The sequence below is a fragment of the Numida meleagris genome, unplaced genomic scaffold, assembly GCF_002078875.1.
Source record: "Numida meleagris isolate 19003 breed g44 Domestic line unplaced genomic scaffold, NumMel1.0 unplaced_Scaffold249, whole genome shotgun sequence".
Lineage (NCBI taxonomy): Eukaryota > Metazoa > Chordata > Aves > Galliformes > Numididae > Numida > Numida meleagris.
The window spans coordinates 258,828-286,431 of NW_018364295.1; the positions used below are offsets into that span (position 1 = coordinate 258,828).

The 27,604-nt window shown below is 46.7% G+C and overlaps 1 protein-coding gene and 1 long non-coding RNA gene across 7 annotated transcripts in view; one reads left to right on the forward strand and one right to left on the reverse strand.

Annotated features, from left to right (window-relative positions):
* GAS7 (growth arrest specific 7) overlaps positions 1 to 27,604 on the reverse strand; it is a 112,428-nt gene that overhangs the window by 74,589 nt on the left and 10,235 nt on the right. For 2 of the 6 annotated variants that reach the window (XM_021382492.1, XM_021382491.1), the window contains exon 1: positions 1,217 to 1,384. The exons of the other annotated variants lie outside the window; for them this stretch is intronic. In XM_021382492.1, the coding sequence (XP_021238167.1) occupies positions 1,217 to 1,249 (33 nt within the window). In that variant the 5' untranslated portion in view covers positions 1,250 to 1,384. Of the gene's footprint in view, positions 1 to 1,216; positions 1,385 to 27,604 lie in introns of those variants that run through there. 6 annotated transcript variants of the gene reach the window in all.
* On the forward strand, positions 9,843 to 13,976 carry LOC110390913. Its single transcript, XR_002433924.1, has 3 exons — positions 9,843 to 10,384; positions 11,068 to 11,301; positions 12,186 to 13,976. It is a non-coding gene; the product is annotated as an uncharacterized LOC110390913 (long non-coding RNA).

A 27,604-nucleotide genomic window follows, 5' to 3' on the forward strand; every position in this document is an offset into this window, starting at 1 on the left:
AGAGGACTGAACAGAAGGAAAACCCCAGTGCTGCCAAATGCAGTAGTTCTAATAAACAACTGAACACTGATTTGCTTGGATGTACATGACGGATATTTGGATCTCTTCCTTTTGTTTGTGACGAATATGATTCTAAACAGTAGCTCACTATTGTGCTGTATTTTACCCCCCGCTTGGGGACTGCAAAAGAAGAGCCTCTGGCTGTGAGGACCACTTCTGTATTAGAATCTCTAATTGGTCCCAGTGGAATCCCCTCCTGCACACACTTGCACTTCCCTAGCAGCTCTGCTCCCATCGGATACACTGTGGGGGAGAAAGGAACTGAAAATGGCACATGGAAGAAAGCAAAGAAGAAATGAAACTTTGTTTCACCCTCTACTCCTCAGCACCCTGCACTCCTTGAAGCAGAGATAGCAGGAAGCTCTGGGATAGATGGTGTGGGGCAGCGGCATATGGGGCTAGGCTCTAAAATGCATCACAGCTAATAGTTTTGCCTGGCTCAGCAGTGCATCCTTTGAGAAATGAGTGTTGTGGAGGCCATGGGGACTGCACACTGTCCCAGCTCTGCCAGGAGATCAGAGTCGCAGTACAGTTTCTCTCTCTACTTTGCCTGGCAGACACAGTCCCATTCAAGCCATTCCCTTTTTCCAGCATCAGCACAGCCACACTTGAACCATGCTTGCATACCCACGCAAGAGGAGTTCAGACTAACCTGGCACGTAACACAGGCAATCCTACTCACAGTGCGGGAGACGAGGCAAAGCCAGAAGGCAACACAGGGACAGGAAACAACCAGCAGATGGTGTTCAAGAGCCCAGCTCTGAAGCTGGCACTGCATGCACAGACATTCTTCCAACCCTCTCCCCAGGCCCCACTCTTACCAGAGCACACCCTGTGCCCCGGCCATGGATCACAAGAGAAGAGGCACTTCTGCTTGCACACCTCTTCCTTGGACAGCTCGGCAAGACTGTGCTATCACTCTGATTTCTTGTTACTATTTTTAGGAGAATAAAAACAAAAAAGATAGTTTATGAGAACTGTAAAACACAATAGAGGATAATCCATGTGGACAGGAGGTTTTGTTATTAGCAGAGGGCGTTAAGAACCAGCAGAGAAAGACAGAATAGCAGACAATGACTGGAAATTGAAACTAGACAGGTTCAGATCAAAAAGAATCTGTCAGTCATGAGGATAATTATCAGCTGGAATGGCTTACCAGGGGACTGTTCACTTCTTGTAGTTCCTCCATCAAGATTAAGTTCCTCTTTCTGGAAGAAGTGCTCTATTCTAATCAGGGAAAAAGATGGGACTCTGAAATCCTCTGAGCTGCTCATGCAGAAGCTGGGGCTGGGTGGGCTGGCAAGCCTTCCTGTCTCTCAAATCTTGCAACTCCCACAGCGCCTTTGAGCTGGGAGAAACAATTAATGCCACTCCCCTCGCTGTCACTGCTGGGAGTGTCACCAGCCTCTACACGGTGGTAGTGGGCAGGCAGATTTGGACCCGGAAAGGATGTCTGCAGCACACCACTGAGGAAACAGGAAACATGAACAATGTGAATGTGTGACCCCATCAAAACCCTTCTGCATCCGTATTTGCTGACTGGAAAGAGGACCAAAGTATCTCTCCAAACATTCAAAACCAAGAACACAATAACTTCTCTCCTACGAGATTCCCTAGGATCAGAAATCCATGCAGTAGGAGCACTTAGTGAGGAGCCACTTGCCCAGCAGGCCTCCTTCTCCATGACAAACAACGCTTTTCACGTGTTGTCAGCAGAAACACAGGGACAGGAGTCTTCTGAGGTATGCTAAACAGAAAGGAATGAGGATTATGCATCACATATCAAATGAGTCTCAAAACAGAGATATCACTGGAGCTCTTCAGTACCAAAGCACTCATTTTGGTCTCTCCCACAGCACCAAGTCACAATGCATCTCTCAGCCTTTGACTCAGGGTCATGTGTCCTTCAGAAACAGTTTTTGTTGTCCAAGTGTAGGGTGCTGGCAGAGAAAAGTATACTAGCCCCCAGTGTCAAATTCCTTGCAAACACAGTCTTCAAGGAGGTGCTGTCATAAAGCAGAGCTCTGGGCACATGTCTGCACTAAAGCCAGGGACCTGGGTGGGAGAGGAGGGGAATTCTGGCAGCTGTGGTTGGGGCTAGGAGACTGCGGCCACAATGGGGAAGATAGAACTGGGTGGGAGATGGCTTGGTGGGCATGGTAGTGATGGATTGATTGTTGGACCTAATGATCTTAGAGGTCTTTTCCAACCTTAATGATTATGATTCTATGATTCCATGGAAAGCATCCACTGAGAGCATAACAAAGGCAAATGTAAGAAAGAAGAGCAGTCCTACAGGATCAGCCCACCTAATCCAGGATCCTAGCACTGATGGATACAGAAAGATGTGCTTCTTATGGCAAAGCACATGAACCTGACCACTACCTGTGACCCTTCCCCCAGCAATCATTGGCACCAGATAAGGGATGTTAGGGAGAGGACAACAATGAGGGGGCAGAGCAGACACCCCAGAGTGCCATGACCTGCTCAGGAGCCACAGTCTTGACCACAGAACAACATTTCATTTTATGCAGCGAAGTGAGGCACCAGACAACAACAGGCCCACATACATCAGTCCATTCCATGCTGACTGATACACTGAGTCCAGCTTTACTCAACAGAAGAAAATCACTTCCCATTTTCAAACTGCAGGAAATCCCCTTTCCCCTTCATAGAGGGATCCTCGGGAGGAAACATCTGTGTGCTTAAAAGCCTCTCTGGAGGTGTTACCTCACATTGCACTCTGGAGGAGTGCAGCCCTGAGGCTCTCCCAAACACACAGTCCAAGGTAAGGCAAAACAACCCCTGAGTACCCTGAGCAAGGACCTCCAGAAGTCCCTTCCAATTTCAATTCTATGACTTTATGGTCCTATTAAAACAGAGCACCCAGCCCCAGAGCAAACGAAGAGGATATCTGTCTCTAGCTGTGAGAATTTGAGCAACTTGGGCTAGAGGGATGTGTCCCTGCCTATAGCAGGGGGACTGGAACTAGACGATCTTAAAGGTCTCTTCCAACCCAAACCATTCTATGATTCCATGATTCTATGATTCTATGAACTAAATGCAGTGCTACCTGCTATTGCCACTTGCTTGGAGTCATACTGCACTTCTGCTGCAGACCTGACAGTACAGAGAAAGTCCTTGCAGCGTCCTGCCTGGTGTCGGAGGATCACTAGAGCAGAGAACAGACAACAAAATGCAGTGGAAGCTCCCTGCAAGAAGAAATGCAGGGACACAACGGGGAAAAGCTGCCACGACTCTGCACCAGAACAGCCCCTGTCCTGGGAGGAAAAGCTTGCTCTGTAACCACCTCAGTGAGCTGATGTTTCTGTCTAGCTATAGTTTCCATAAACACTGATCTTGACAAAGGTATGCATCTACCCAATGGCACGAAGCAGAATTAAGACCAATACAGTGCAGCCAAAGGGGTTTGAGTTTGCATCTGAGTGCAATTGACGCTTCAAACAGGATTGTTAGTGAGAGGAGTCCAATAAAAACCCTCAGCAGCAGCGATGCCTGCGCTGAGACACTGAGACCCGCAACTACTACCCAGAATGAAGCTCCCACCCCAGAAATGCCCCACACAGCCTCTGCAGGGTGGGCACGGGCATAGCCACTCCAACTCATGGCCTGGCAAACGGAAACACCAGTGCCCCTTGGAATTCCTCCAGCACTGCCCACAGTCTCTCTAGTACATTGAGTCATTTTGTGTTTTGTTCATTTTTATGCAATCTTTCTTGCTCAACATTTGGTTTCCATGGTGTCATATACACTGTGTGAAACAGGTTTATATTTAGAAAGTGGAACGGGTCATATGACCTCACCCAGTTGTTATGGCAACCAACACAACTCCCTTCAGCTGCATCTGACGGCATGGGGCTGCTGCGCGAAGTCCCCCTCCCTGGGTGGCCTCGCAGACACTGTTTCTGCAGCAGAAACTCAGCAGATGCTGTAAGCACAGACGTGGCCGCTGCCTGCCACAGCCCAGCGGCTGGCATTCTTCTTCTTTGGGCACAGCACCTCAGCCCTGGTCACCTTCTGTCACACCAACCCACTTCCTCAGAGAGGAAAGGGCCTTTCACCTGTGCCAGCTGTTAGGGAATCTCGGTGTTGCTTGTGGCAGCTTGAGCTGAGGCTGAGCAACGCCCAGCACATACCCCACGTACCAGCTGAATGGGACAGCTCTCATTTATCCCAGCCTCCAAAATCCCCTGCCCTGATAACTCTCCTTCATACCATCCCAAACTCTCCTTCATACCTCTTCTTCCTAAATAACATTAGTAACTCTGTGCAGCTCCTGTTCGTTGGATACAATCTGTGCCGCCATCCCATCAATCCGGTACAGTTGTGACACTGCAGTGCAGGACCATGGAGTGAGTTTGTGTAGACAGGTTTCTGCTCTGGGGCAAACCTTCCTAAAGCTCTGCACACGTGTCTTTCCCATTCGGCTCTGGAACACAGCATGTATGCTTTCCATTGAGTCATAATCATTAAGGTTGGAAAAGACCTCTAAGATCATCAGATCCAACAATCAATCCATCACTACCATGCCCACCAAGCCATCTCCCACCCAGTTCTATCTTCCCCATTGTGGCCGCAGTCTCCTAGCCCCAAACCACAGCTGCCAGAATTCCCCTCCTCTCCCACCCAGGTCCCTGGCTTTAGTGCAGACATGTGCCCAGAGCTCTGCTTTATGGCAGCACCTCCTTGAAGACTGTGTTTGCAAGGAATTTGACACTGGGGGCTAGTATACTTTTCTCTGCCAGCACCCTACACTCAGGAAACAAAACGGAGTGGAAAATGAAATGCTCTGATCCATGAACCCCCTCCTAGACAGCTTCAAAACAAGGGCTCTCAAGCCAGAGTTGACAAAGCCACGTCATTCCCACGCAGCTTCATCCTCTCCCTTCCTCTTCAGTGTGGATCTGGTACACCAAGTCATGTAAGGGGACAAGCTGGGTGAAGCTGCAGCAATGAGCTGCAGCCAAGCCTGTCTCATGGGACACATGGCACCAATTCTGGCCCAGGTCCTGCTGCACACGATGTTCACTCCTCTGCAAAACAGCAGTACAGGGAGGTTCTTGGCAGTGGTTTTAGGTCTTTTGGCTGAGAAGAAAAAAGCTGGGTGGATTTAAGAAGTAGGAAGGAGAATGAAGATGGGATGTGGGGGAGATTCAGTGTGGGGAAAGAGTGTAGGAGTAGAGCCTGGATTTGGGGGGTGTAGTTGTCATGGAAGACAACAAATGGTGGTTCTGATGTGGGAGCAGCAGGCATGGCAGGAGGATGACCACAGTTTGCAGGAGGACAACAGCCTGGCTGATGGCTTTAGTCCTTCTTGATCTGCCTGAGCTCTCAACATCTTCCCAAGCAAGGTCATCACTTTCCCATGTTTTCTGTCCAGTGTGCTCACAGCCAGCGTGCTTCCCTGTGATGGTATTTAGTGCTATCTGACAAGAGTGTAGGGTCCTGGCACTGAATGAGCAACCAAGAAAGGGGAAACAAAGTACCTACCACCAGGCACTGCAGACTTGGAACAGCCTGCTCTGATTAAGAAAGGCTGACTAGAACATGATGACTACAGCTACAGGTGCTCATGTATCCCAGTAATGAATATACTATAATGAATGCACCCAGAGAAAGCTCAGGAATCACCCCTAAGAAAATAGATGGCCTATTGTTTTTCCTTTCTATGCTAATGCAAACTCAGTGGACAAATCTGACCTGCTTTCTTTGAGCAGCTCCTCCTGGCTAGCATCACCCAGCTGAGCTATGCATGGAAAGTGACAGGCCATAGTGAATCAGAATGGGAAAGAAGATGTAGGAGGCCCCAGCAGGCAGAAGCAGGAGCTAGCACTCCTATGGAGCCTCTCTGAGGTGGTCTGGGGAGGCCAAAGGCATGAATGACCAAGGAGGAGCTCACCAGGCACACAGCTGTGATGAGGGGCTCAGCTACACATGCACAAGGGATCAGAGAGGAACTGTAAGAGCAACACAGCAGGACAGCAACGGGTGGAGAACCCCAAAACCAAATGAAACAGAGTGCTCTGCTTCTGCCCTGTGCAGAAAAGCAATCAGCCCTATTGTCTGGAGTGAAAACCATCAACACGAGTCAAGGGAAAGGCTCTGTAGACCATCTTACAGACTGGTACTGCCTTTAGGGGTTTGAGCTTATTGTGGGATGAAAGCAAAGCACACTTTAGGACTGAGCAAGTCTTGGGATGCTTAGGGAAGAAAACAAAGGTGGGTGAAGGGAGGAATTCAGGTGGTTTGGGGGATGAACCAGTGCAGGAAAATACCTGCATCTGATCACTGCAGTCTTCTGTCTTCTTATAAAACTCCATTTCTAGCTGTGTTCCTGGGCAAGAAGATCTCTATTCAGCGTGCAAGTGCACGTATGGAGGTGAGTTACTGCCAGCATCAGGAGTGGGGACCTTCAGTCACTGTGCATCTGGGGTGCCTCTGAAACCATGAGAGTACTGGTGTACTCTGTGGGTGCATATCAAGCTGGTATGATACCTATGTATCAGAACAGCCATGAGTGAGGGCCAGACACTGCAGAAGCTATTTGAGTAGGCTACTTGAGGATCCAGGAGGTCCAGTCCTGATCTCTTGCAGGGGCTGTAAGTTCTGGGAATTGGCTGAGATCAATTTGCTTGTCTGGGTCTGTGTGAGAGGTGAAAGGATCCACAGTTCAGCTGCCGGGTAGACTGGGTATCTAAAAAGGGAAAGGATGAGACTATTGGTGCTGTTTGTGAGAGAGCTGAGTGTTTCTGTCAGTCTGGATCTGTGCAGCTGGCCATATGTATGTAAGTACTGTATTTGTGCAATGCTGTTGCATACCTACTGTGAGTACACGCTTAGCCTTGCTGCTGCCTACACGTAGGGATATGGAGCTTTCACAGCCTTGCCTCTGCTGGTCTGCTACTCAGCAGCTCCTGACACAGTGCACATGCACATCCCAGTCTGCAGGGGTGGGTTCCAGCTGCTGACATGGAGGACAGTTTGCTGAGGTAGAATAATCGCAGTCCAAAACAAAGCTAAGTCATGTGTGTCTGCCCCCTGATACAGTCCCTGAAAAATGGCGGAGCGATGCAGACCACTTCACATTCATTGCATCTTTCAGATGCTGAGCTCTACAGCACTGGGTTTAAGAAAAGACTTCACATGCCATGTCCATTCAAAGGCACGAGGTCGTGAAGAGAAAACAGGCAGATCTCAGCATCTCTGTGAGGTCTTGGGGACACCCATGAGAAGCTGGCACATATACAAGCCACGCAAAACTTAAGACACAAGTGCAAAAATGCCCAGAAGGTCTGAGGTGGTACCTCACCCTTTCCCAAACACAGCTGTGTAAACCGCACCCTCCAACATGGAACAATCCCTTGCAGCAGTCCGCTGCCCCATAGCAGTTAAGGAATTTCTCCAAAATACCTGTAGTCCTTTTTCTTCTTCTCAAATAGAAATAATAAAGATAATACTCTCCCACTTCTCTTGCTTATTTTTCAGCAGCATTGTTTCTTGATGTTCAGAGTTAATACCTGGCATCTAATTTCCCAGCTAGTAGAGCCAATATGGGCTATGGAGATCTGGGAACAGTTTGTATGTTTGTACACAACCAGCTTGGGTCACCAACAAGCAGCACACCAAGTTTCTGTTATCAGGAAATGAAGCCATGATGTCTTCTCACCATGCTGTCTCAAAAGAACAGATTCACAGAATCATCGAGTGTGGCCAGCTGCGACAAAGCTAATTTCTCAAGAGATCCACAGCTGAGTGTAGCACAGTTTCATGTTGCCATGCCCAAGCTCTACATGCTGTTATGTAAGCTTAGCCAACAAACTTTGGTGTGAACTAACTGCGACACACTCCCATTTTCTCAATAGGAATTGAGACCCAGAGCTCTGCACAAGCTGCCATGAGCTGGCTCACCTGAATCCTACGTCTTCCCCAGGAAGGGATTATTGCACCACTGTGGGAATGTGTAGGAGTAGCTGCAAGCCTGGGGATAAGGCATTGCCATCACCGCATGGGCATTTGGGCAGCCCAGGGGAGCCAGGAGCCCAGCCTGCGGCCCAGCTCATGGCACCCTCCTCCGCTTGCTGTGCTCCAGAGGATGTTCCAGCTCCATCTCTGGCATCAGCATTTGGTATGAGGCAGAGCACCAGGGCCAAGCGCTTTGAAGGGCTCTGTTGTCCTGGGCAGCTCAGGACAACAGGCCTATTGTTGAGAAAACCTTGTACTGTAAGAGTCACCCTGCATATGCCTGGAAAGTCACAAGGGCAGGCCAGGCCAGCTGCAGCATTACTGCTTATCTCCAGCTGGAAGTGACAGACCCAAGTCTGAGGGACTGCAGAGCATGGCACACCTGGAAGACAACTGGATGCTCAAGAGGCAGCCATGAAGCTGGGGCACACTGTGCGTTCCAGGCGCTCTGCACTGAGAAGGAGACTGGAAGTAATCAAAAAAAGGAAATCTTCCATGGCTGCCTAAATTTGCAACCTGTCCCCTGTCCCTGCACTGCTTAACTTGGTGTGCTCATGGCTCTCACGGCCTCGCAGTGCACTGTGGCTGCAGCATGGAAAAAGGCAGCAGAGAAGTCACCCACAGCAGGCAAGAGCAGGCAGAGAGCTGGGCAGCACAGCGAGTTCTATGCTGCTGGGGCTCTGGGAGTGCAGCTGGTTCTAAAGAAATGAAACATCTGGGAACAATGCCAAATGTTTTCATACAAGACCTCCACTCCTTACGTTGTGGGAAAGTTCAGGCTGGCTAAGCTCACTCTTCCATATGCCCTGACAGAACACACTCTCCTCAGCCCAGGACAGAGCCCCGAGCATCTCATGCTCACCTACATGCAGGGACGTGCTCGGCCTGTCCAGTCAGGGCCAAAATTCATAATGATGTGGGATCAGATGCAGTTTCACAGTTAGCTATGGCCACCCCGAATCAGTGCCACAGGACTTGATGACACCAAGTGATGACACTTGGTGCAATCAACACGCCTGAGGGATTGGATGCCATCCAGAGAGACCCAGACAGGCTGAGCAGTGGGCCCAGGGGAACCTCAGGAGGTTCGACAAATACAAGTGCAGGGTCTTGCACGTGAGTCACAGCAACCCCAACTACCAGAACAAGCTGGGGGATGAAAGGATTGAGTGCAGCCCTGCCAAAATGGACCTGGGGGTATTGGTGGATGGGAAGCTGGACATGAGCCAGCAATGTGCCCTCACAGCCCAGAAAGCCAACTGTATCCTGAGCTGCATCCAAAGCAGGCCAACAGGGTGAGGGAGGGGATTCTGCCCCTCTACTCTGCATTGTGAGACCTCATCTGGAGCATTGCATCCAGAGGGGGAGTCCTCAGCACAGGAAAGACATGGACCTGTTGGAGCATCACACGTTGGAGACATCACCTGTTGGAGAAATTATCCCAAGGATGGAATGAGACAGGCTGAGAGAGCTGGAGCTGTTCAGCCTGGAGAAGAGAAGGTCCGGGGAGACCTGAGAGTGGCCTGTCAATATCTAAAGAGGAGCTATAAGACAGGAGACAAACTCTTTAGCAGGGTCTGTTGTGACAGGACAAGGGGAAATGGTTTCAAACTAAAAGAGTGGAGATTTAGACTGGAAATTTTTTTTTTACAATAATGGTGGTGAGGCACTGGTACAGGTTGCCCAGAGTGGATGCCCCATCCCTGGAGACATTGGAGGTCAGGCTGGACAGGGCTCTGAGCACCCAACAGAGCTGTGGGTGTCCCTGCTCATTGCAGGGGAGTTGCACTAAATGACATTTAAGGGTCCCTTCCAACTCAAACGATTCTATTATTCTGTGACTTCTGCAAACAGAGGCCTCATTTTATCTGAAGGCAAATGAGAATAAATGTGCTTTTCAAATAGGAAAAAGCTGAACAAAAACAGAAATGAGAAGATGTGGCAGAGAAAATTCTGCCTTGCTCACTGCATGACTCTTCCAGGTCCATCCCTGGTCTCAGGCCCTGACCTGCTACATGGCACCGCTCTGCACTGCCCCTCTGGCCCTGAGCTCCGCTTGAGGCCCAGGCAGGAGGGCTGCCCCTGCCCCCCCTGCTGCTGAGCCCCCACCAGCTCATGGGCCTGGAGGGTGCTCCACAGCTCCCAGAACTACCAGCACCTGCTGTAGCACTCCATCTGACCCGGAAGCACAGAACCAGGCAACAGAACCCAGAACCCACCACGGCAGCAGCACAATGAGAATGCTGCCCCGTCAGCAAATGCTCCCGCTCTGCATTGGATCGCAAGCATCCAGCAGGACAGCACGAGTGTGGTGTCACCATGGCAGCTCCTAGCAATAAAGGTATTTGCTTTCATGGTTTGCATGACGCTGGAACACTCTTCCATTTCAGCAATGCACAAGATGTAAAAAGAACTAGTAAAGTAAGAATAAAACAATAATGACAAATCTGTAGGTTTTTCTGTCACCACACAAGACTTTTGTTCTCTCAGGGGCACAATGCACCTACACAACACTCCTTGGTAGACACACACCACTCACATGGAGCCGTGTCAGGGCACGGCTTTGAGTGCTTCATTCCTCAGACACTGCCACGTGTTTTTAACTAGCACAATTCTGCTGCTGTGCTCTGCAGCTTCCCAGACACAAGGAAATAATCTTGTCACAGCCCACAGTTAGTGTCTGTTCCCTTCAGGAGGAAGGGATTCTCCCTAAAGTTACACAGATGTGTGCACACACATGCACACACAGCACAGCTAAGGCATGACATCATCCACCTCATCTGTCAGGAAGGGATATTTACAGAAACATTTTGTAGCAAGCAAATAACATAACTGCAGGTTAGAGAAAGAAGTGAAAGCAACATGGAAGAGTTTGTGCTGAGATCTCCACAGCTTTGTTCTCCTTTCAAGACAAATTAATTAAAGGATATTCTGAGATTGTCCAAAGGATAACAGTGCAGGTTAGTTCTTGGTATTTTTCTTTAATTACCAATTTAAAGACTGCAAATATCTTCTCTCTTTTAGGAAGAATGCTGAGACCAAGTCCCAGAGGAACCTATGTTGATGATCTGTATTTTTAAAAAGATATTTTTATTACAAACATTATCTCAAAATCTATGCAATTAAACTAAAACTGGAATAGTTAAATCAGATTCTCTTCCTGGCCCCAGGACTTCAGGAGAGCTACTAAGGCTCTGGCATGCTGCTGCTACATTTTCCTGCACTTTAAAATGAAAATTGCTTCTCCCTGTAGCTGTGGTAGGTAAAATAAAGCTCCTACCTACTTTTGCATGCAGCCTGGATGGGACTTTTTATTTTCAGTTGTCTTTCACTTTTCCGGAGTGGTGCTTCTTTGCAGAGGAAATCTGTTGTGCAGCCCTGACCTGATATTCCCTAGATTAAATGGCCTTCCATGACCAAAAGTTTGGGAACCTCAGATGCAGAGAAAACAATGAAATGGCCAAGAGACAAAGTGCTGCCAGATGCACATTCCTGCACACTCCCTCATAATCCCCCTCAGGCATGGGGAATGTAACCGTTGTTGCCTGAAACAGCAGTAAAGCATTCTTGGACAGACATGCAGCATTTAGCTGTTGTTTTTGCTGCTATCAAACGGTACAACTCTTCATAAACATGCAAAAAAAAAACAAAAGACAAGACAAGGAGGCAGTGCTCAGCACTTGCCATGGCCTGAGCCCCCAGACAGGGCTGTGTCTCACCATGGCCTCACCACCAGCACTGAGGGCAGACACGTGGATGGGCTGTGGCCAGACAGATGGACAGGCAGTGGCCAGACAGGCTGATGGACAGTGACTGCCCTGGGGGGAGATCCCAGCCAGGGCTCTGCCAGGTCAGCCAGAGCGGGGCTGGCAGGAGGAGCCTGCAGGACGGGACATGGGCAGCGAGGGCAGGCTGGGGCTTTGGGGCTCCACGGTGCAGTGGAAAGTACCCACTGCCTGTGCAGCTGGGACACTGGTGTCCTGTCAGGCTCAGTGGGTGCCTCCAGCCCTTGCAGCATTCTCAGTGCCTTTCCAAAGGCCCTTCTCTCTCCCATGAAGTGGTTGGGACACACCAGCATGCGCAGAGACACCCGCTGGCATGAGAGGATGTTATATTCACTTAAAAACTTCTTCCCAATACAGGTGTGGAAAAAAGTGTGAACACAAGGTGCAGGTAACATAGCAACATCAGCTACCTGGAGCCAACCCTCTGCGTGCTGAGCAGCCACGGCCTGGCCATCGGGTGAGGGATGGCCGTGCCTCCGCAGCCCACAAGGACCCTCGCAGCGCTCTGTGGCCACTGTCTCCCTTGGACTTTCCTGCCCAGAGGCTCTGCTTCTCCCTCTGGCTCTTCTGATCTGGAGGAGGATGCCCAGGTCTTTCCCATATGCCACATCCACTGGACTGTGAAGTGAGCTGAAATTTCAATAGACCAGGCAATCTGTGACAACATGGATGCCTCTTATCTCTGACATATCACCACTGACATGAAAGGGTCTGTTCACATGTACTTTCTAACTAGTAACATAACTTTGAGCAACTGAGAAACGTCAGTTTCTTGTCCACAGAGCTACTGCTCCAAAGGGAGTTCAGATCTCATTTGCACAGCTTATCTCTTTGAAATGAAACTTCACAGTGCAAGTGTTCTATCTGAGAAAAGTATCTGGGTCACCACACCTGTACAAATACATTTAGTCCTGGAACAGTCCATATGAGAGAATAACACTGAACCCAGCACACTGCAGACTGTGGGAAGGGCTGCAGACACCAGCAATGATAAAGGCACCAAAAAGAAAGCACCAGCTCCTGCAGCCAAGCAGGTCTAGGACAGCAAGAGCCATCAGTCAGAGGTGATTGGGACCAGGCAGCCAGGACAGACATATGCAATGAAGTGGAGCAGGGAGAAACATGGACAGGAAATAACAAGATTCACCTCGGAAAAATGCAACTACAACAAAACAGCCTAAAAACCTGCCTCTGGGAGGGAAATCCTGGGAAACAGTCATCGATGATTTATGATGTGCTCCACCCTGAGCACAAATGTAGAAGAACACAGTGAGCATCACTGGACCACCCCTTTGTCAAGTCACTCCCCTCTCTCACTAATACTGATTTAGAGAAAATTAATAAACTCCCCATTTTAAAACTGCCATATTTCCTTCTTGACAGTCCATTCCCTACTGGATTTTTCCAGACTTCAAGCCTCCAGTTGGATGTCTATGAGGATGCTTCATCTCAAATTGGCTTACATAGGACAGAAGAACTTCTTGGAAAAAAGACTGGTCTTAAAGCAGGGATATGCCAATGGTCAACCAGTATGTCAGTCATGTGTGTAGGAAATTAATAAGTTTTGTTGGGAAGTAGTGCTTGTCCCCTGGAAGGAATTCCATGGGCCCTGGTAACAGCAGGTCCGATTACAAATTGCAATGCTGCACGCACCACCAGAGGTTCCCTTTCCATCTGGAGCAAAGCTGTTCTGCTGGTGAATGTGGACTCTACGCAGAAACAAGCATCACTGATGAAATACGTGTCTATGCTATTACCCTTTGACAGGAAATGTGACATAGCTGTACAGAATTCAGGGCTGACCCCAAATATCTTTATTTCTGTGCAATTCACAGCTTTTGCTGTTCCAAGTAAGCTTCAGCTCATGTGTCTTACCTACAGAATGAGCACACACAGAAATTGCCTATTACCACATCAGGGTTTAAATGCAATTTTGACTTCGTGTTATTGCAGCTATAAAAAGGAAGGCAAAGGCTCCAAGCCCATAAGACTTGATCGCCATTGTATAATGCAGAGTTATGAACTAAATGTACTCATTTGGAAGAGGCCTCGTTCCTACTCCTGCTACTAAAGAATCACGGAATCATTAGGTTTGGAAAAGACCACTAAGATCTTCTAGTCCAACCATCAACCTGTCATCATCACGTCCACTAAACCATGTCCTCAGTGCCATACCTCCCCTTTTCTTGAACACCTGCAAGCATGGTGACTCCACCACCTCACTGAGCAGCCCGTTTCAATGCCTCACCACTCTTTTTGAAAAGAAATTTTTCCTAATATCCAATCTGAACCTTCACTGGAGCAACTTAAGGCCATTACCTCTTATCCTACCACTACTTACTTGGGAAAAGAGCATGACCCTCACCTTGCCACAACCTGTCAGGAGGGGAGTTGTACAGAGCCATCATCTTCACCAGACTATCCAGTCCCAGTTCCCTCAGCTGCTCCCCATAAGACTTATGCCCCAGACCCCTTATAGCTCCATTGCCCTTCTATGGACACGCTCCAGGGCCCTGATGTGTTCCTTGTAGTAAGGGGCCCAAAACTGAACACAGCACTCGAGGTGCGGCCTCACCAGTGCTAATACAGCAGGATGATCACCTCCTATTCCTGCTGATTGCATTATTGATGATACAAGACAGGATGCCATTGGCCTTCTTGCCACCTGGACACACTGCTGGCTCATGTTCAGCCAGTTGTCAACTGACAGCCCCAGATCATTTTCCTCCTTTTCTGTCCCACAGTGAGGATACATTTCCACAATGTCCAGACACTACGACCCATTGCTTACTCAAGATTCATCAGCAATCCATGCTTCTCAAAGCTGGCAAAGCAAATCTGTCTTCTTGGTTGTTCTACATCCAGCGCATTAATCTTGTTTATGGGATTCAGCTTTACAGTATACATCTTCCTCTTTCATCCACAGGATATAACTGCCTTTTCCTGCTGCAGTGATTTTTTATAATTATTATAAACTAGCATCAGAAGTCATTAGCACTGGGAATTCTTTGTGCCTGGTGCTATGCATGTAAGGAAAGGAACCTCTGAGATTGCTTTCAACTGGAAAATAAACTGATAGTTAACTCTTATGGCAAGTGCAGAAATATGGAAGCAGTATTAGATAAAATCAACAGAAGAGTATTAACAGTAACAGGAAATGTTCTATAAATGCAGTAGTATTAAAAGGAAGATCAAGAAAAGGAACCACTTTCTGAGCAGCAGAGATGCTATGCATGAGATAGTATCCATGGATGATCACATTCACTATCGTCAGCAAAAATGTCATCTGGTAATGAGACATCTGTGATTAAGTGTCTGTCACAGTTAACACTTTGAGATCTTAACTCTTTGTTAAGATCTCTTAACTCTGTACTGCAGCCTGCAATAGAGAGGGAAGAAGATGGAGAATATTGAGACTGATTAACTCATCCTAAGACCTTTAAAGAACCGGGTCATGAGAACCTTTGCTGATCATCTCTGAGAATTTGTAGAAGATCACAGATGGAGAGTTAACACAGAAAAGGCAAAACATGCAGTCTTACTTGTAGAAATGGGAAACGAAGGAGATGGAGTCATGGAGCAGCGAGTCTGTATTTCAACTTCTAGAACAAAAACTGAATAAATTGTTTATTAAGATACCCTGAGGAGAGAAAAAAGATATAATTAAAAGCCTACACCACTTTGTCACAGATAGATCTGTTAAACGAGTCTGATCTGCTGCCTGAAGACTAGCCCCAAGGTAGAACTGAGACCATGAGAGGTGTCAGCAGCAGCACACTCTGCTAGAAAGGCAAGTATCTTTTGGGATGGAAAACAAGACAGCCACCTGAGAGACGTGGACCTGGTAGGCTGGACTCTGTGCCAAGGTTTGAACTTCACTCTTCAAGATAAGAAAAACTGGGTCATCCAGAACAGATAAAAAGCCAGAGACCTGGAAGAAATGACCTGAAATAAAAGAGGAAAGCTTGTTTAATACAGAGGAGGAACAAGCAAGAAGGGAGCATCTCAGATATGCCACAAAGCTGCTGAAAAAAAAAAAAAAAAAAAAAAAGAGAAAGCAGGGTTTATTTTCCTGCTCATAATAGGTAGGATAAAAATGCATTTCAATTGCAGGCAAAAAGATTCAGCTTGGGCTTCCTTAAAAAAAAGACCAGATAACTGTTTTTCAGAAATGATATACATATTATCAAGCCTGGCATGGAGCAGAGGAGTGAGCCTATGACTATAGTATGATATGCATATGTTCCCTGGTCACATGTGTTCAAAGATCACACTATGCAGACATTCCCTGAGGTGACTTGGAATATATGTACTTGTTTTGAAAATGGAAATATTATTTAAAGGAGGGGATTGTGTATTAAAAAGAAAACAAAATCTAATGTAAGGAAATGCTACCAAGGAAAGGCCAGTGATTGGAGCTGGAAGTTAAAGAGTATTGGGGAGGTATGTAATCTTACTGACCATATGCATACTGCAGTCTTTAACAACACTATTACAAACCATTTTCTTCCACAGGCCTCTGATTGCCTAAGTTACACAATTATTGAGAAACTGTTTAACAGTACTTCATTTCTGTCCTGCGGGGGATAATTTATTAGGAGGGTAATGGATTCGGTTGTGAGAGCAACCATTTACACTTACAGCAGCAGAAAATAAGGCCCCAGAGATCACTGTGGCATGGGTTTTACCTCTCCTTAATCCTGATATTTAAGAAAACATACAAGTCATTCAACTACCATCAGCCAAACCAGTAATATCTCCCCATAGGGACCCAAATCACACCAGATTCAAAGAATGCAGAGGGCCTCGGTTCAGTTTTGCTCCCCAGTCACTTCTGAGATCAGGCATGTTTCACCTGCATTCATAAGCCACATGCAAGAGGACTTCTTCAGCCCACTCTGAAGGAGACAAGCTTCAGGAGTGATCCAGTAGAACTTCCCCAGCCCACTTCAATAAAGGCCTCAGAAAATGCCAGTAGAAATGAATGCACTTGAGCAACAGAGATACAAGGTCCTTGTTTTTAAGGAAACCTGGTAAAAGCTCAGCTTGAGGCTGCTACAGTCCTAGATCCAAGCCTGTGCTGTATAATTCAAAGGATTTTGCAGATCAGTGACCTCAGATTTGTACAAAGTACATGTGGCAGAGTGGTCTCTGCCAAAGCCTTCAGGCAGCACAGCACACACATGCTTGCAACAGCTGAGGGTTTCTGTAGGGGCTGAAACACAGAGCTGCTTGCTTCCTCTTCCAGCCCAGAGCCGCAGCAACAGCACCCGCTCCCCACCCATACTCTCTCACATCACCTTACCCAACTCTCAGCACAGAATCACAGAATCACAATGCATCCAGAATATCCTGAGTTGGAAGGAACCCAAAAGGATCATCGCATCCAACCCCTGGCTCCAACCAGTTGTTCAATTCAGTTGTAAATAAGCCCAGAAGCAAGTTTGTTATCATGCATTTTTAGAATACTAGAATACATCCCATGATGCTTTTCTGTAATATAACAGATATTCAGACTGTATTTTAGATATAACTTTATTCACCGGCTAAATAAGTTGGTGCATATACGATTGTTTATATGGTGACTGTAATTTACATTATATTAAATTAATCACATTAACCCAGAACCTCAGGTGGAGCTTGACACCAAATCTACACTGATGAAATTTATAAAAGATTTCCATTAAGATACATGGTAATTTTAGGTAACAGGATACAATACTTCTGTTGAGATTAGATAATCAATATTATTTTTTTACTAATAAAAATGAAAGAAAAAATAAAAAAAATCTGAATCCTAACTTCAAATTTCAGAACTTGAGAATTAAAATTTTGAGAAGGTTATTTTCCAATTAATTTTTGTCCATAAAAATTAGGGAAATATTTTTGTCTATTAGTCTGTCTATTAATAATGTTTATTAATATTTCCTGGCTCAATAATCCTGTCCTAAAGAAAATGGACTTCATCCTTAGTGGCTGTTTCTTTAGAAGAAATAATCAAACAGTAAAGGAAGTTCCAGAAAAAAAATCTAATAACTGTACACCCATGTTCAAGCAGATATCCAAAACTCAATATTCAAATCTAATGCAGTTCATTCCAAAATGGAATTTCTAATATAGTTCACATCAATAGCCCCAAGTATTTTCTCCTTTTCATTATAAAGGAGGAATATATATTCTAACTTTTAAATGTTTTAAGATAAGTGGGATGAATCACACCCATGTGCAGGTGCAAAGAAACTGCAGGAATGCATGTTCCAAAATCACTGGTCATCCTAACTTCAGAAAACTAAGGACATATGTTACATTTAAAGAAGCCCAAGCACATTAAGCTGTCAGCAATCAGAAGTAAAGCACACCAGTACACCTAACACTGAGTAAATGGCATTCTATCCCCAGGCCTACCTCTGCTCTTACATGGACAGTATTACCTTGAAGAGGTATACAGAAATAATTCCTAGACTATAAACCCTTTCCACATGAACCAGTGAACAACTTGCACAGGAACCACAGTCTTACTTGCAGTTGAGGTAGTCTGAAGCTGGGGATTGCAAAAAACTGTAGTTGTACAAAACAAGCAAGTTCTAACGAGTCTGGCAATCACATCTCATCACTTCAGATGGGATCCTTAAGGCCTGGACTCGTGTGTTTTGGTGAAAAATATTCTATTTTGAATCTAGAATGGATGTGAAATAGAGGGTTAGAAGTTTCCTGGTAGCAAGATACTACACTGTGCAGAGCAGAAAAAGCAGAGGAGCACTGCAGCACAGCTTTTGATACAGCTAATCCAGGAGCAAGGTAAATGCCCTCCAAGGAATACGCAAAAAAAGAAAGCTCCTAAGAGGTGTGTCACCTCTGTCAGCAGCTTGCCCTTTTCAGAGTACCTCACCTTCTGCACCACTTCTCTCCCAAAGCCGTGCATGAAGGTCCATTGTCACAGTCTCACCTGGAATACTGTGTGAAGTACTGGGTTCCACAATATAAAAGGACATTAGGGCACCTGAGAGTATGCAGAGGAGGGCAACAAAGCTGGCAGAAGGGCTGGAAGGCATGTGCTGTGAGGAGAGACTGAGGACACTTGGGTTTTATGGTTTGAAGAGGACGAGGCTGAGGGGTGACCTCATTGCTCCCTGTAACTACTGAGGAGAAGAACCAATGGGAACTGATGACAGGACACGTGGGAATGGCACAAAGCTGCAGCAGGGCAGGGTCAGACTGGACATGAGCAAAAATCCCTTTATGTGAGGGTGGTCAAAGACTGGAACAGGATCTGAGTGAAGTAGTTGATGCCCTGTGCCTGTCAGGGTTTCAGTGGTGTTTGGGTAATGCCCTCAGGAAGATGCTTTAACTTTTGGTTAGCCCTGAATCACAGAATCATAGAATCACAGAATTAGCTAGGTTGGAAAAGACCTACAAGATCATCCAGTCCAACCATCCACCTACCACCAATAACCTCACTAAACCATGTGCAGCAGCACTTCATTCGAGGGCCCTGCAGCCGTGTCCCGCTCTCAGGCACCGCCAGCTCTCCCCCATTACTCCTGCAGCCTTGAGTTGTCTTTGTCCCGTATCTCTGCTGAACCAGAACAGCCAGCAACACTGAAGGGAGGAGAAAACAACTTGATTCCCTGTATGAAGGAGTACCCTATATCACTTTATTCCTTGTTTTATTGTTCATTCAGTCATTCAGTTCTGCTGCCCTATCTTGTCTCTTTGTATTCCCTCTGTGTTGGCAGAACATGAGACCTCAAAGTGGACAAAGAAATGCTGCCTCTTGCATTCTGCTGGTGCTCTGGTTGCACGTGCCCACCTCCCGCCATTGACACCAGCTGTGTAACATAGCCCAGCAGCCCTCACTGCCCAAACGCTTCTGGGTTTTCAAGCTTACCCAGACATAGCCTACACCACTCCACACAGACACCTCTCCATTAGTACAGAGCGCAGTCAGTAACGGAGACGTTTCTTCTGAAGTGGCTGAGCAATTAAACCTGATGATCTGTGAAGGTCCCTTCAAAACTGAACTGCTCTGTTCTATGAAGTCCACATGGCAACCCCTCAGTGATTTCTGTGGGATTGTACCCAGCTGCCTGAATACCTGCGTCAGGTTCAGGGAGACACAGGCAGGGAAAGAAAGCAAAACAAAAAGAAAACAAAAATGGTTATGATTCATACCCGAGATACACTTTCTGTCTTGTAAATAAACTACTTGCATTTTCATGTTCTGCTGCAACAGAAAGGTGTCAGAAGGCCTAGCACACCACTGCATGTACAGGCAGGCCCCATCTTCTCCAGGACACCAAATGCCAGCCTTGGCCTCACGCCTAGGAGAGAAGCATGACAGCGCAGAACAGATGCTGAATTCAAACTACAGATTGATAGCAACTCTCTCAGGCTCCGGAACTTTGAGTTAGCAATAGGAAGAACAGTTTGGCAAGACATGAAAACTGCATTTCTCCTCATGGAGAGAGTCAGAGTTCTGAGTGCAGGGACATCAGCACTCAGCTGGTGAAACCTAACAGTTGGATACAGCACTGCAGAGTTCATCTCAGTGAACACAGGTGCCTACAGCTGTGCCCCGTAACCGCTGGTGAGAAATGGAGGATTCAGCTCCTTCCAGCTGGGACATCTGAAAAAGCATTGGGAGAGCTCAACTCAGATGTAACTCCTTCTCATCTGATTATAAAGGAATCTGAGTAACTGTTTTGTCTCTCTAAAGTAAAGAAAAGTGAAGTTATTTTTTGCCGTCTGCATGTTAGACTGAGAATTTTTTCCTCCAGGGCTCGCCTGTCTGCCTGGACTGGACCATCACAGCAGAAACAGCCCTTGAAGCTTATGAGCAACCTGCAGTCCCCCTGGATTTCCTATGCTTGCTCCTCCTGTTGCTCCTGTTCTCCTGTCTGCTGACAGCACAGACAGCCTTCTCTGGCAAGCAGGAGGATGTTCAGGGCACAGCCTGACAGCTCCTCAGGAACTGAGAGCTCTAAGCTTGAGTCCTCTCAGAACAAGAAAAGCCATATCACCCACTTCCTGCCCTCAGGCTGCTCGTGTGATGCAAGAGGTGGCGGTTAACAGTCTCCTCTCTCTGCAGCTTTTAATAAAGCATGAGGCTACCTCAGCAATGGCTATCAAATGCATGTGGTCCTGCACAGCCCCGCATCAGGCACCACAGCTGCCAGGAGAATCTCTGCCTCAGGCTGTGTGGCCCCAGGGGCAGATCCAGCAGGCACTGAGCTGCCTCGAAGCATCCCCGCTCCCAGCATTCCCTTTGAACAGGCACTGGTGGTCCTGCAAACTCACCCAGCAGAAAGCCAATCCCAAGAAAACAGTCAGTGTCACCTTCCGCTAAGACACCCAGTTCACAGGGAGGCTGCAGCAGCTGCACAGACCTGCTGCCAAATGTGGGCTAGGATTAAAGAGCAACAGAGGATCAGAGGGCAGGCCACACCTAGCCAGCCTTCCACCCTGCCAAAGACACCCAGGCTATGGCACCAGGAGACAAACAGATCCTGAGCCTCAACATCCCTCGCATTGGACTCAGTATCACAGGGTCAGTTGCCGAGCTAGAACAGTGAGAGCTGATGGATGAACCAGGATCAGAGGAGTCTGTGCCGCATCTGCATACGTGCTGCCTTCCCACAGTCCTCACATTAAGGGTCTGTCACTCTCCGCCTTCCCTGGTGCAGAGGTGCTCCTGACATAGAAGCTTTCTGTTCTCCATCCCATGTTTCTGTAATCAACTGGATTAAGAGAGAATAGTTGGTGTGATTGCAGAAAGTAATCCCCTGGTGAATCCCGCACAGCTGCAGGATTTCACTATGTGAAGAAAAACAAAGCCTGCATTATTTGACAGAAATATGGGAGGTCATTCCATTAATATTTAATTAATATTACTATTACTGTTCTCCAGCATAATATTGTTTAAAAATATAGAGAATTAACAACTTTGCTGTAACTTGTGGGTCTCATCCTTCATCTTGTGCTCCTCAGAGAGGGAATCTCTGGAGCTGAAAACCTTTTTCTCAGGATGCTCTGAGCATGGTCTGCACTGAAAGAGAAATTCTTTAGACAGGAAGCATGGCTGACATCAAAATTAGTTTTACAGGAACAGCTTTCAGATCTGGCTTGCTTTTTTTCTGGGGTGATATATTTAAATCCTTCAATTGAAGAAGTTGCCTTCCTACTGCTGGAGCTGATGCCAAGCAGACAGAGGGAAAAAAAAGAGCCAACACCAAAGAGAGGCTTACAAACTTAGAAATAAATTTCTCACCTTGAGAATAAAACGTAGAAATTGTCAAGGAAGAGAACAGCATAAATAAAGGAAAAAGCTTACAACAAATGAAAAATTGTGTCCTGTGTTGTAATGATCAATTCCTCAGCAATATTCTGATAAGACCAGCAGTAGTAATTTACATGACAAAAAGAGCAGTATAAGACAGCTTAGGTGTACAGGCTCTATCAGAGCTTTAGCCATAAACTTGTTTGGTAAAATAAAATGGCGTATTTACAAGGATTTTAGATGTACTGGTTTTCAAGATATAACAAGCTGCCCTTCCCGTTGCATGCCATTTGAACAATGGGGAGGTGATGATTACAAATTATGACCTAAAAACATTTGCTTGGCGCCCAACATGGCAGGTAGAACTGCTCATGACAGTTGTCTGTCGCATTGAAGCCAAACAGTCTTAACAATGTTCGTGCTGCATTTCTCAGCAGAGGTGTACACCCCAGCTGGACACAACCAAGAGGTGCTGGGAGCTACACTGTTAAATAGGCAATAGAAGAACCAACCAGCAGCCTTCCATCACACAGAGCAAGGCAAAGGTTGTCAGCCCACATCACCTTTATTTTCAAAAAAAGGACTAAAGACTGAATTCGGTTCTGAGATACATAGTGTACGTCTCAGAGTGACTAAAAGATCTTGACTGCTTGGAACACAACAGAACCCTACATGAGCACTGGACAGCAAGGTAACACAAATAGACAGTCACAGAATCATACAATCACTGAGGCTGGGATAGACCTCTAAGATCATCTACTCCAATCTCCAACCCATCCCCACCATGCCCACTAAGCCATGTCCCTCAGTGCCACATTTACATGTTTCTTGAACACCTACAAGGATGGGGACTCCACCACACCCATGGGCAGCCCATTCCAATACCTCACCACTCTTTCAGAGAAGAAATTTTTCCTAATAGCCAACCTGAACCACCCTTTGTGCAACTTAAGGCCATTACCTCTCCTCATATCGCAGGCATTCAAAAACCCTTGGATTGGGTCGCCAGCGTTACTTTGTTGCAAGTGGTTCTTCCTCCAAGCACCTCTGTAGCAGATAACTTCAACAGAGTATCAATCAATAAAGGCCACATGGACTTTTTTTTTGGAGAAGTCAGTCTAGGGCACCCTTACAGACCTGCAAGGCTGCAGCATAAGTTGACTTAACACCAACCCGTACAGTTTGTATTACTGGTCTCACTTCTTGCAGCTGTAACAATGTAATTGCACAAAGTCTCTCCTCCAGTTATCCAGAGAATAGAATGGACAACAGATGCAAGCTCCCGCTGTAGAAGCTGTGGGGTAATGCAGAAATGCATGTGTATACGTGTACCCACTCCCCCAAGCAAATGCATTTGGAGAAAACTTGCACCAATTTCTGCCAAGATCCAGGCAGTGCCTGCTGCGTGCACACATGGCAGCTAGAAATCTTTGCAGGGACAGTCTCTCCACCACAGCCACTCTTGTAAAGCGATTTCCTACTGTTGATGTGGGAATTAAATGCAGAGTTACATGGAGTATGGGAGGATGAGGCTATTCAGGCACAGTGCTAGAATTTAGGACAATGGCATGCTATCACAGAAATAAAATACATTTGTCTCTACACAATGAAACTGAAGAAACTGTTTGGACTGCAAATCTCTCCTCAGTCGAAATTTTCAACCAGTAGCTCGAAAGAGTTGGGTCATGGGTTGTGACCAGCCCCGTAGTCAATAGGCCGCTGAAGACAAAGGGTGATCACTCTCCTATTCAGATAACACACAAGAGAGACAATGGTCTAGATTATTAGAGGTCTAAAAGGACCAGGGGATAGACGTACCAAACAGAACTTGCGATTTGTTTACTCTCAAACATCCAAACCAGCAGACACAGCACACAGCTCCGCATGCCAAGGGGCAGGTTCAGCAGATTAAAATTCCTATGCAAAAATCTGCTCTTCCAAGAGGTTGTGACCTCAGACACAAATCCTTTGCAGTGCACCGACCCCTAGATGTTGGAAGATAAGGCTGTCTGCAGTATCACCTCCCACCCGGACGCTGCTCTCTGGTTGGTTCACCTAGGCACTGGAGAAGTTGTAAAGAGAACGTCCCAGGGGCAAGCAGCTGGGTGAGCTGGCATCAGAATACCCTGAGTACATAACTGCTTCTGGGGAATGCTGAGGGTGCGACAGCTCTCTTATGAAGCTTTACCAGCACTAATGATGAAGGTGCAGGGAGAGTAAAGCATGAAGTCTGTAAGGGTATAAAAAAAAAAAAAACAGCAAAAGATTGCATAAGGATTGGTGAGCAGGAAACCTTCCATTCCAGCAGTGAGGAAGAGCCTGAGCACAGCGATTCCAAGTAACCTCCCCAGCATGCTTTCCTCCCATGGGGAGGGGGAAAGGGGCTTTCAGGTTCTCTCCCTTCCACTGGATCTTCCAGCACTGCAAGGCAAATCAACTTCTGTACTGTGGAAAAAGTGTTGAGATTCATTTGCTCCGGAGGCTGACAGTGGGGCTGGAAACAGACTGAAGCTCCTGAACGCCCATTCACCGGCTGCCAGGGCACATCTGCTGAACCCAGTGGTGCTGCCAGAGCACAGGAGCAGCCGTGCTGCAAAAGGCAGCACAAGGGGGAAGGGAGGAGGAGGCTCAGGCATGTGACTTTAACAGCATTGCATAAATCAGGAACACTCACACATGCACACTTACAGAACACCAATCAGTGCTAACACACAGTGTACAGAGATTCCTGCTATCATATTTCTCATCCCAGAGTCAGAAAAGGGCTATTTCCAGAGATCCATATCTTGCCCAGCACAAAGCCACCCTGTTCAGTGCAGCCAGCTTCATCCTCTGTGTTCCAGGAATCACCATCTTTCTAAGTGCAAAGTCCAGGAGCCCATATTTTGCACATTACTCAGTGCATGGTGCTTGGGTGGCCCCCCCTGATCATCCATGCATGCCAGCACCAGCACCTCCTCCAGTCCTACCAAAACACCGAAAGGCAGCACAAACACTCCTCTTCATCATTAACTTTGAGAAAGGAATGAGATCCATTGGCTTCTGAGACAGATTCTAATGCAAAGTCCACTGAGGTCATCAGAGAGAAAGGAAAATGAAGAGGCAGAAGCAGCCTTCCAAAGAGGAGACCTATGCAGCTGAGGCTGTGGCACTGTTGGTTTGTGGCTGGGGCCAGCCCAGCTCTCCATGTAAGCAGTGTGCAGGCAAACAACAGCCTGCAGGCCAGAACTGACAAGACGTGGGCAGTTTCCCATGTGACACTCATGCAAATGATTTAATGAGATGATCTGCTTATCTAAAATGATCTACACATGGCTGCAAACTGTCTCTCAGCCCAGAAGATTTGTGTGGAGCATCTCCTGGCCTGCAGGAGGGAGTGTGGCGAACACTGTGCTACTGGGTCGTGGTCACATAGGAGCTGGCAGCCCCCATGCTCCCCAGATCATACTGGAGTGGTACTCATTTGGACATCCAAAAGGAGGGAGCAAGCCCATAAGACTGTGATATAAAGAATGCTGCTGATCATCACTGAGTGGAGCTCTGTGATCAAGTTCTCAAGTTTTCTTCAGCCTACTAGAAAAAAAAGTACCACAAGAGCCGAAGTTTTCAGTTGGTACACGCTCCACATATGTGTCTCTGATTCACAGTGAGGGTAGCAGCTGAGCCTTCAGGTCCTTTCCCCTTTCACAGGCTGCCTGCAGCCAGAGAATGGTCTTTAGACATGAATTTTGTGTCTGTAGAGCACTGAGATGATTAGATGATCTCCTGCCCTGCTCCAGCAGAGATTCCGACCTCTTAGATGTGGCAGGTCCCACCTCAAAGCTGACAAGATACCAGAGCAGGAGGTCATAAATGAGAGAAATGGTGGAAGATGCCCTATTGTCTCCTACCTCCTCCAAGGAAGAATCTGGTTTGCCATGTTCCCTAAGCAGGATACTGTAACCATGTCTCTGGCCAGCACTGAGGGAGGGCTTTGTCTCTCATCAATACTGGAACAGGCAGCCCAGGGAGGTGATGGAGTCACAGTCCCTGGAGGTTTTAAGAAACACATAGATGTGACAGTGAGGGACATGTTTTAGTGGACATGGTGGTGATGGGATGATGGTTAGACTTGGTGATCTTAATGGCATTTTCCAACCTCCATGATTTTATAATTCTATGGTCTTTTTTCAGCTTTGGTAAATTGAGCTGTTCAAGAGCAGAGGGCACAGGAGTAAAGGAGTCCAGCAATGCCTAGGGCAATGCAGCTGAGATGGCAATCAAAACTAACTGTTTCATTTCAAAACAATTTTCCAAAACAGACTCATAGATCATTTAAACATGATTTTGTCTTGGAAATACCTGAAGTTCCATTCTTCATCCCATAACACACTGAGGTTCAACTCCAGTCTTCATTTGGTGCCAGCTATCACTGTGATAATCAGCAGTTTGTAGCACAATGAGATAAGTCATAGGCTTTCCTCTAATTCTTGCTGTTGAGAGTGATTACTTGGCCTTGGGTAATGAATTAGTCCCATTATACAGCAGCTGGCACAAGAGAAGCAAATCTGCTGCTAAGGCAGCTCATTACAAGGGCAGTGTTGGAACTACTCAGCCATGTACTACACACACAGTCCTCAGCAGGATTTTTAAACAAAATTCTGCAGACAGTACAAAGATTTCTCTGGGACTGCAAAATACATTGCATTCATCAATCCAGTTTCTGGCTGTTGCTTTTTGAGTTTAAGCATTTGCCCACCCCTTGAAAATATAATTCCTCTTCTGTGCAATTTTTATATGGTACTTTGCCATATCAATATCAAATTCATTCTTTAATCTTTTACTCTTTGCCACCCCCTGCAAACTCCGTCCCTCCAAATTTCCATTTCTCTTCCCACAAACTTGCCAGCTCATGACACTGCCTTTATACTGCCCAGCCTCACCTCTGCAGCAACTGCAGAAAGCTCACTTTGCAACTGGTTTTGTTAAGCAGCAACTTGTCACTGTAGATCTGGCTTTGTGGTATGTGGTTCAAGGAGGAGCATGTGGGCACACAGCAACTGCAGTTTTGTTTTGGAAACCTGAATGAGTGCTAAATAGGTGACTTAGAAAGGATCAGGAAGAGGAAGCAGATCCAACCAGCTGATTTAAAGGAACTTTCTGAGAGTATCAGGGGAAAAAAGCAGAATGAAAGAACACTCTGGATAGCAATGCAATAGCCATGATGGCATAAGCATCTGTGTTAGGTACAGTTGAGATAGCTGGTACCTTGCATCAGACCAACTAACACAATTAAGGTTTGTCAAAATTAACTCCTTTATTCTGTAAAGATTTTAAGAACAAAAGAAGCAGTCAGGGAGCAATAAAACCTCTGTACAATGTCAAAAAATAATGAGTCAGAGATCAAGGAGCAGAATCAAAAGAGAAAGTTTCCATCAACTCAAAAGTCCAGCAATGCAACCACAAAGGCCCAGAGCTGCAGCTCATTTCTCAAGGAATTCAACATAAGGAGAGTGAGAAG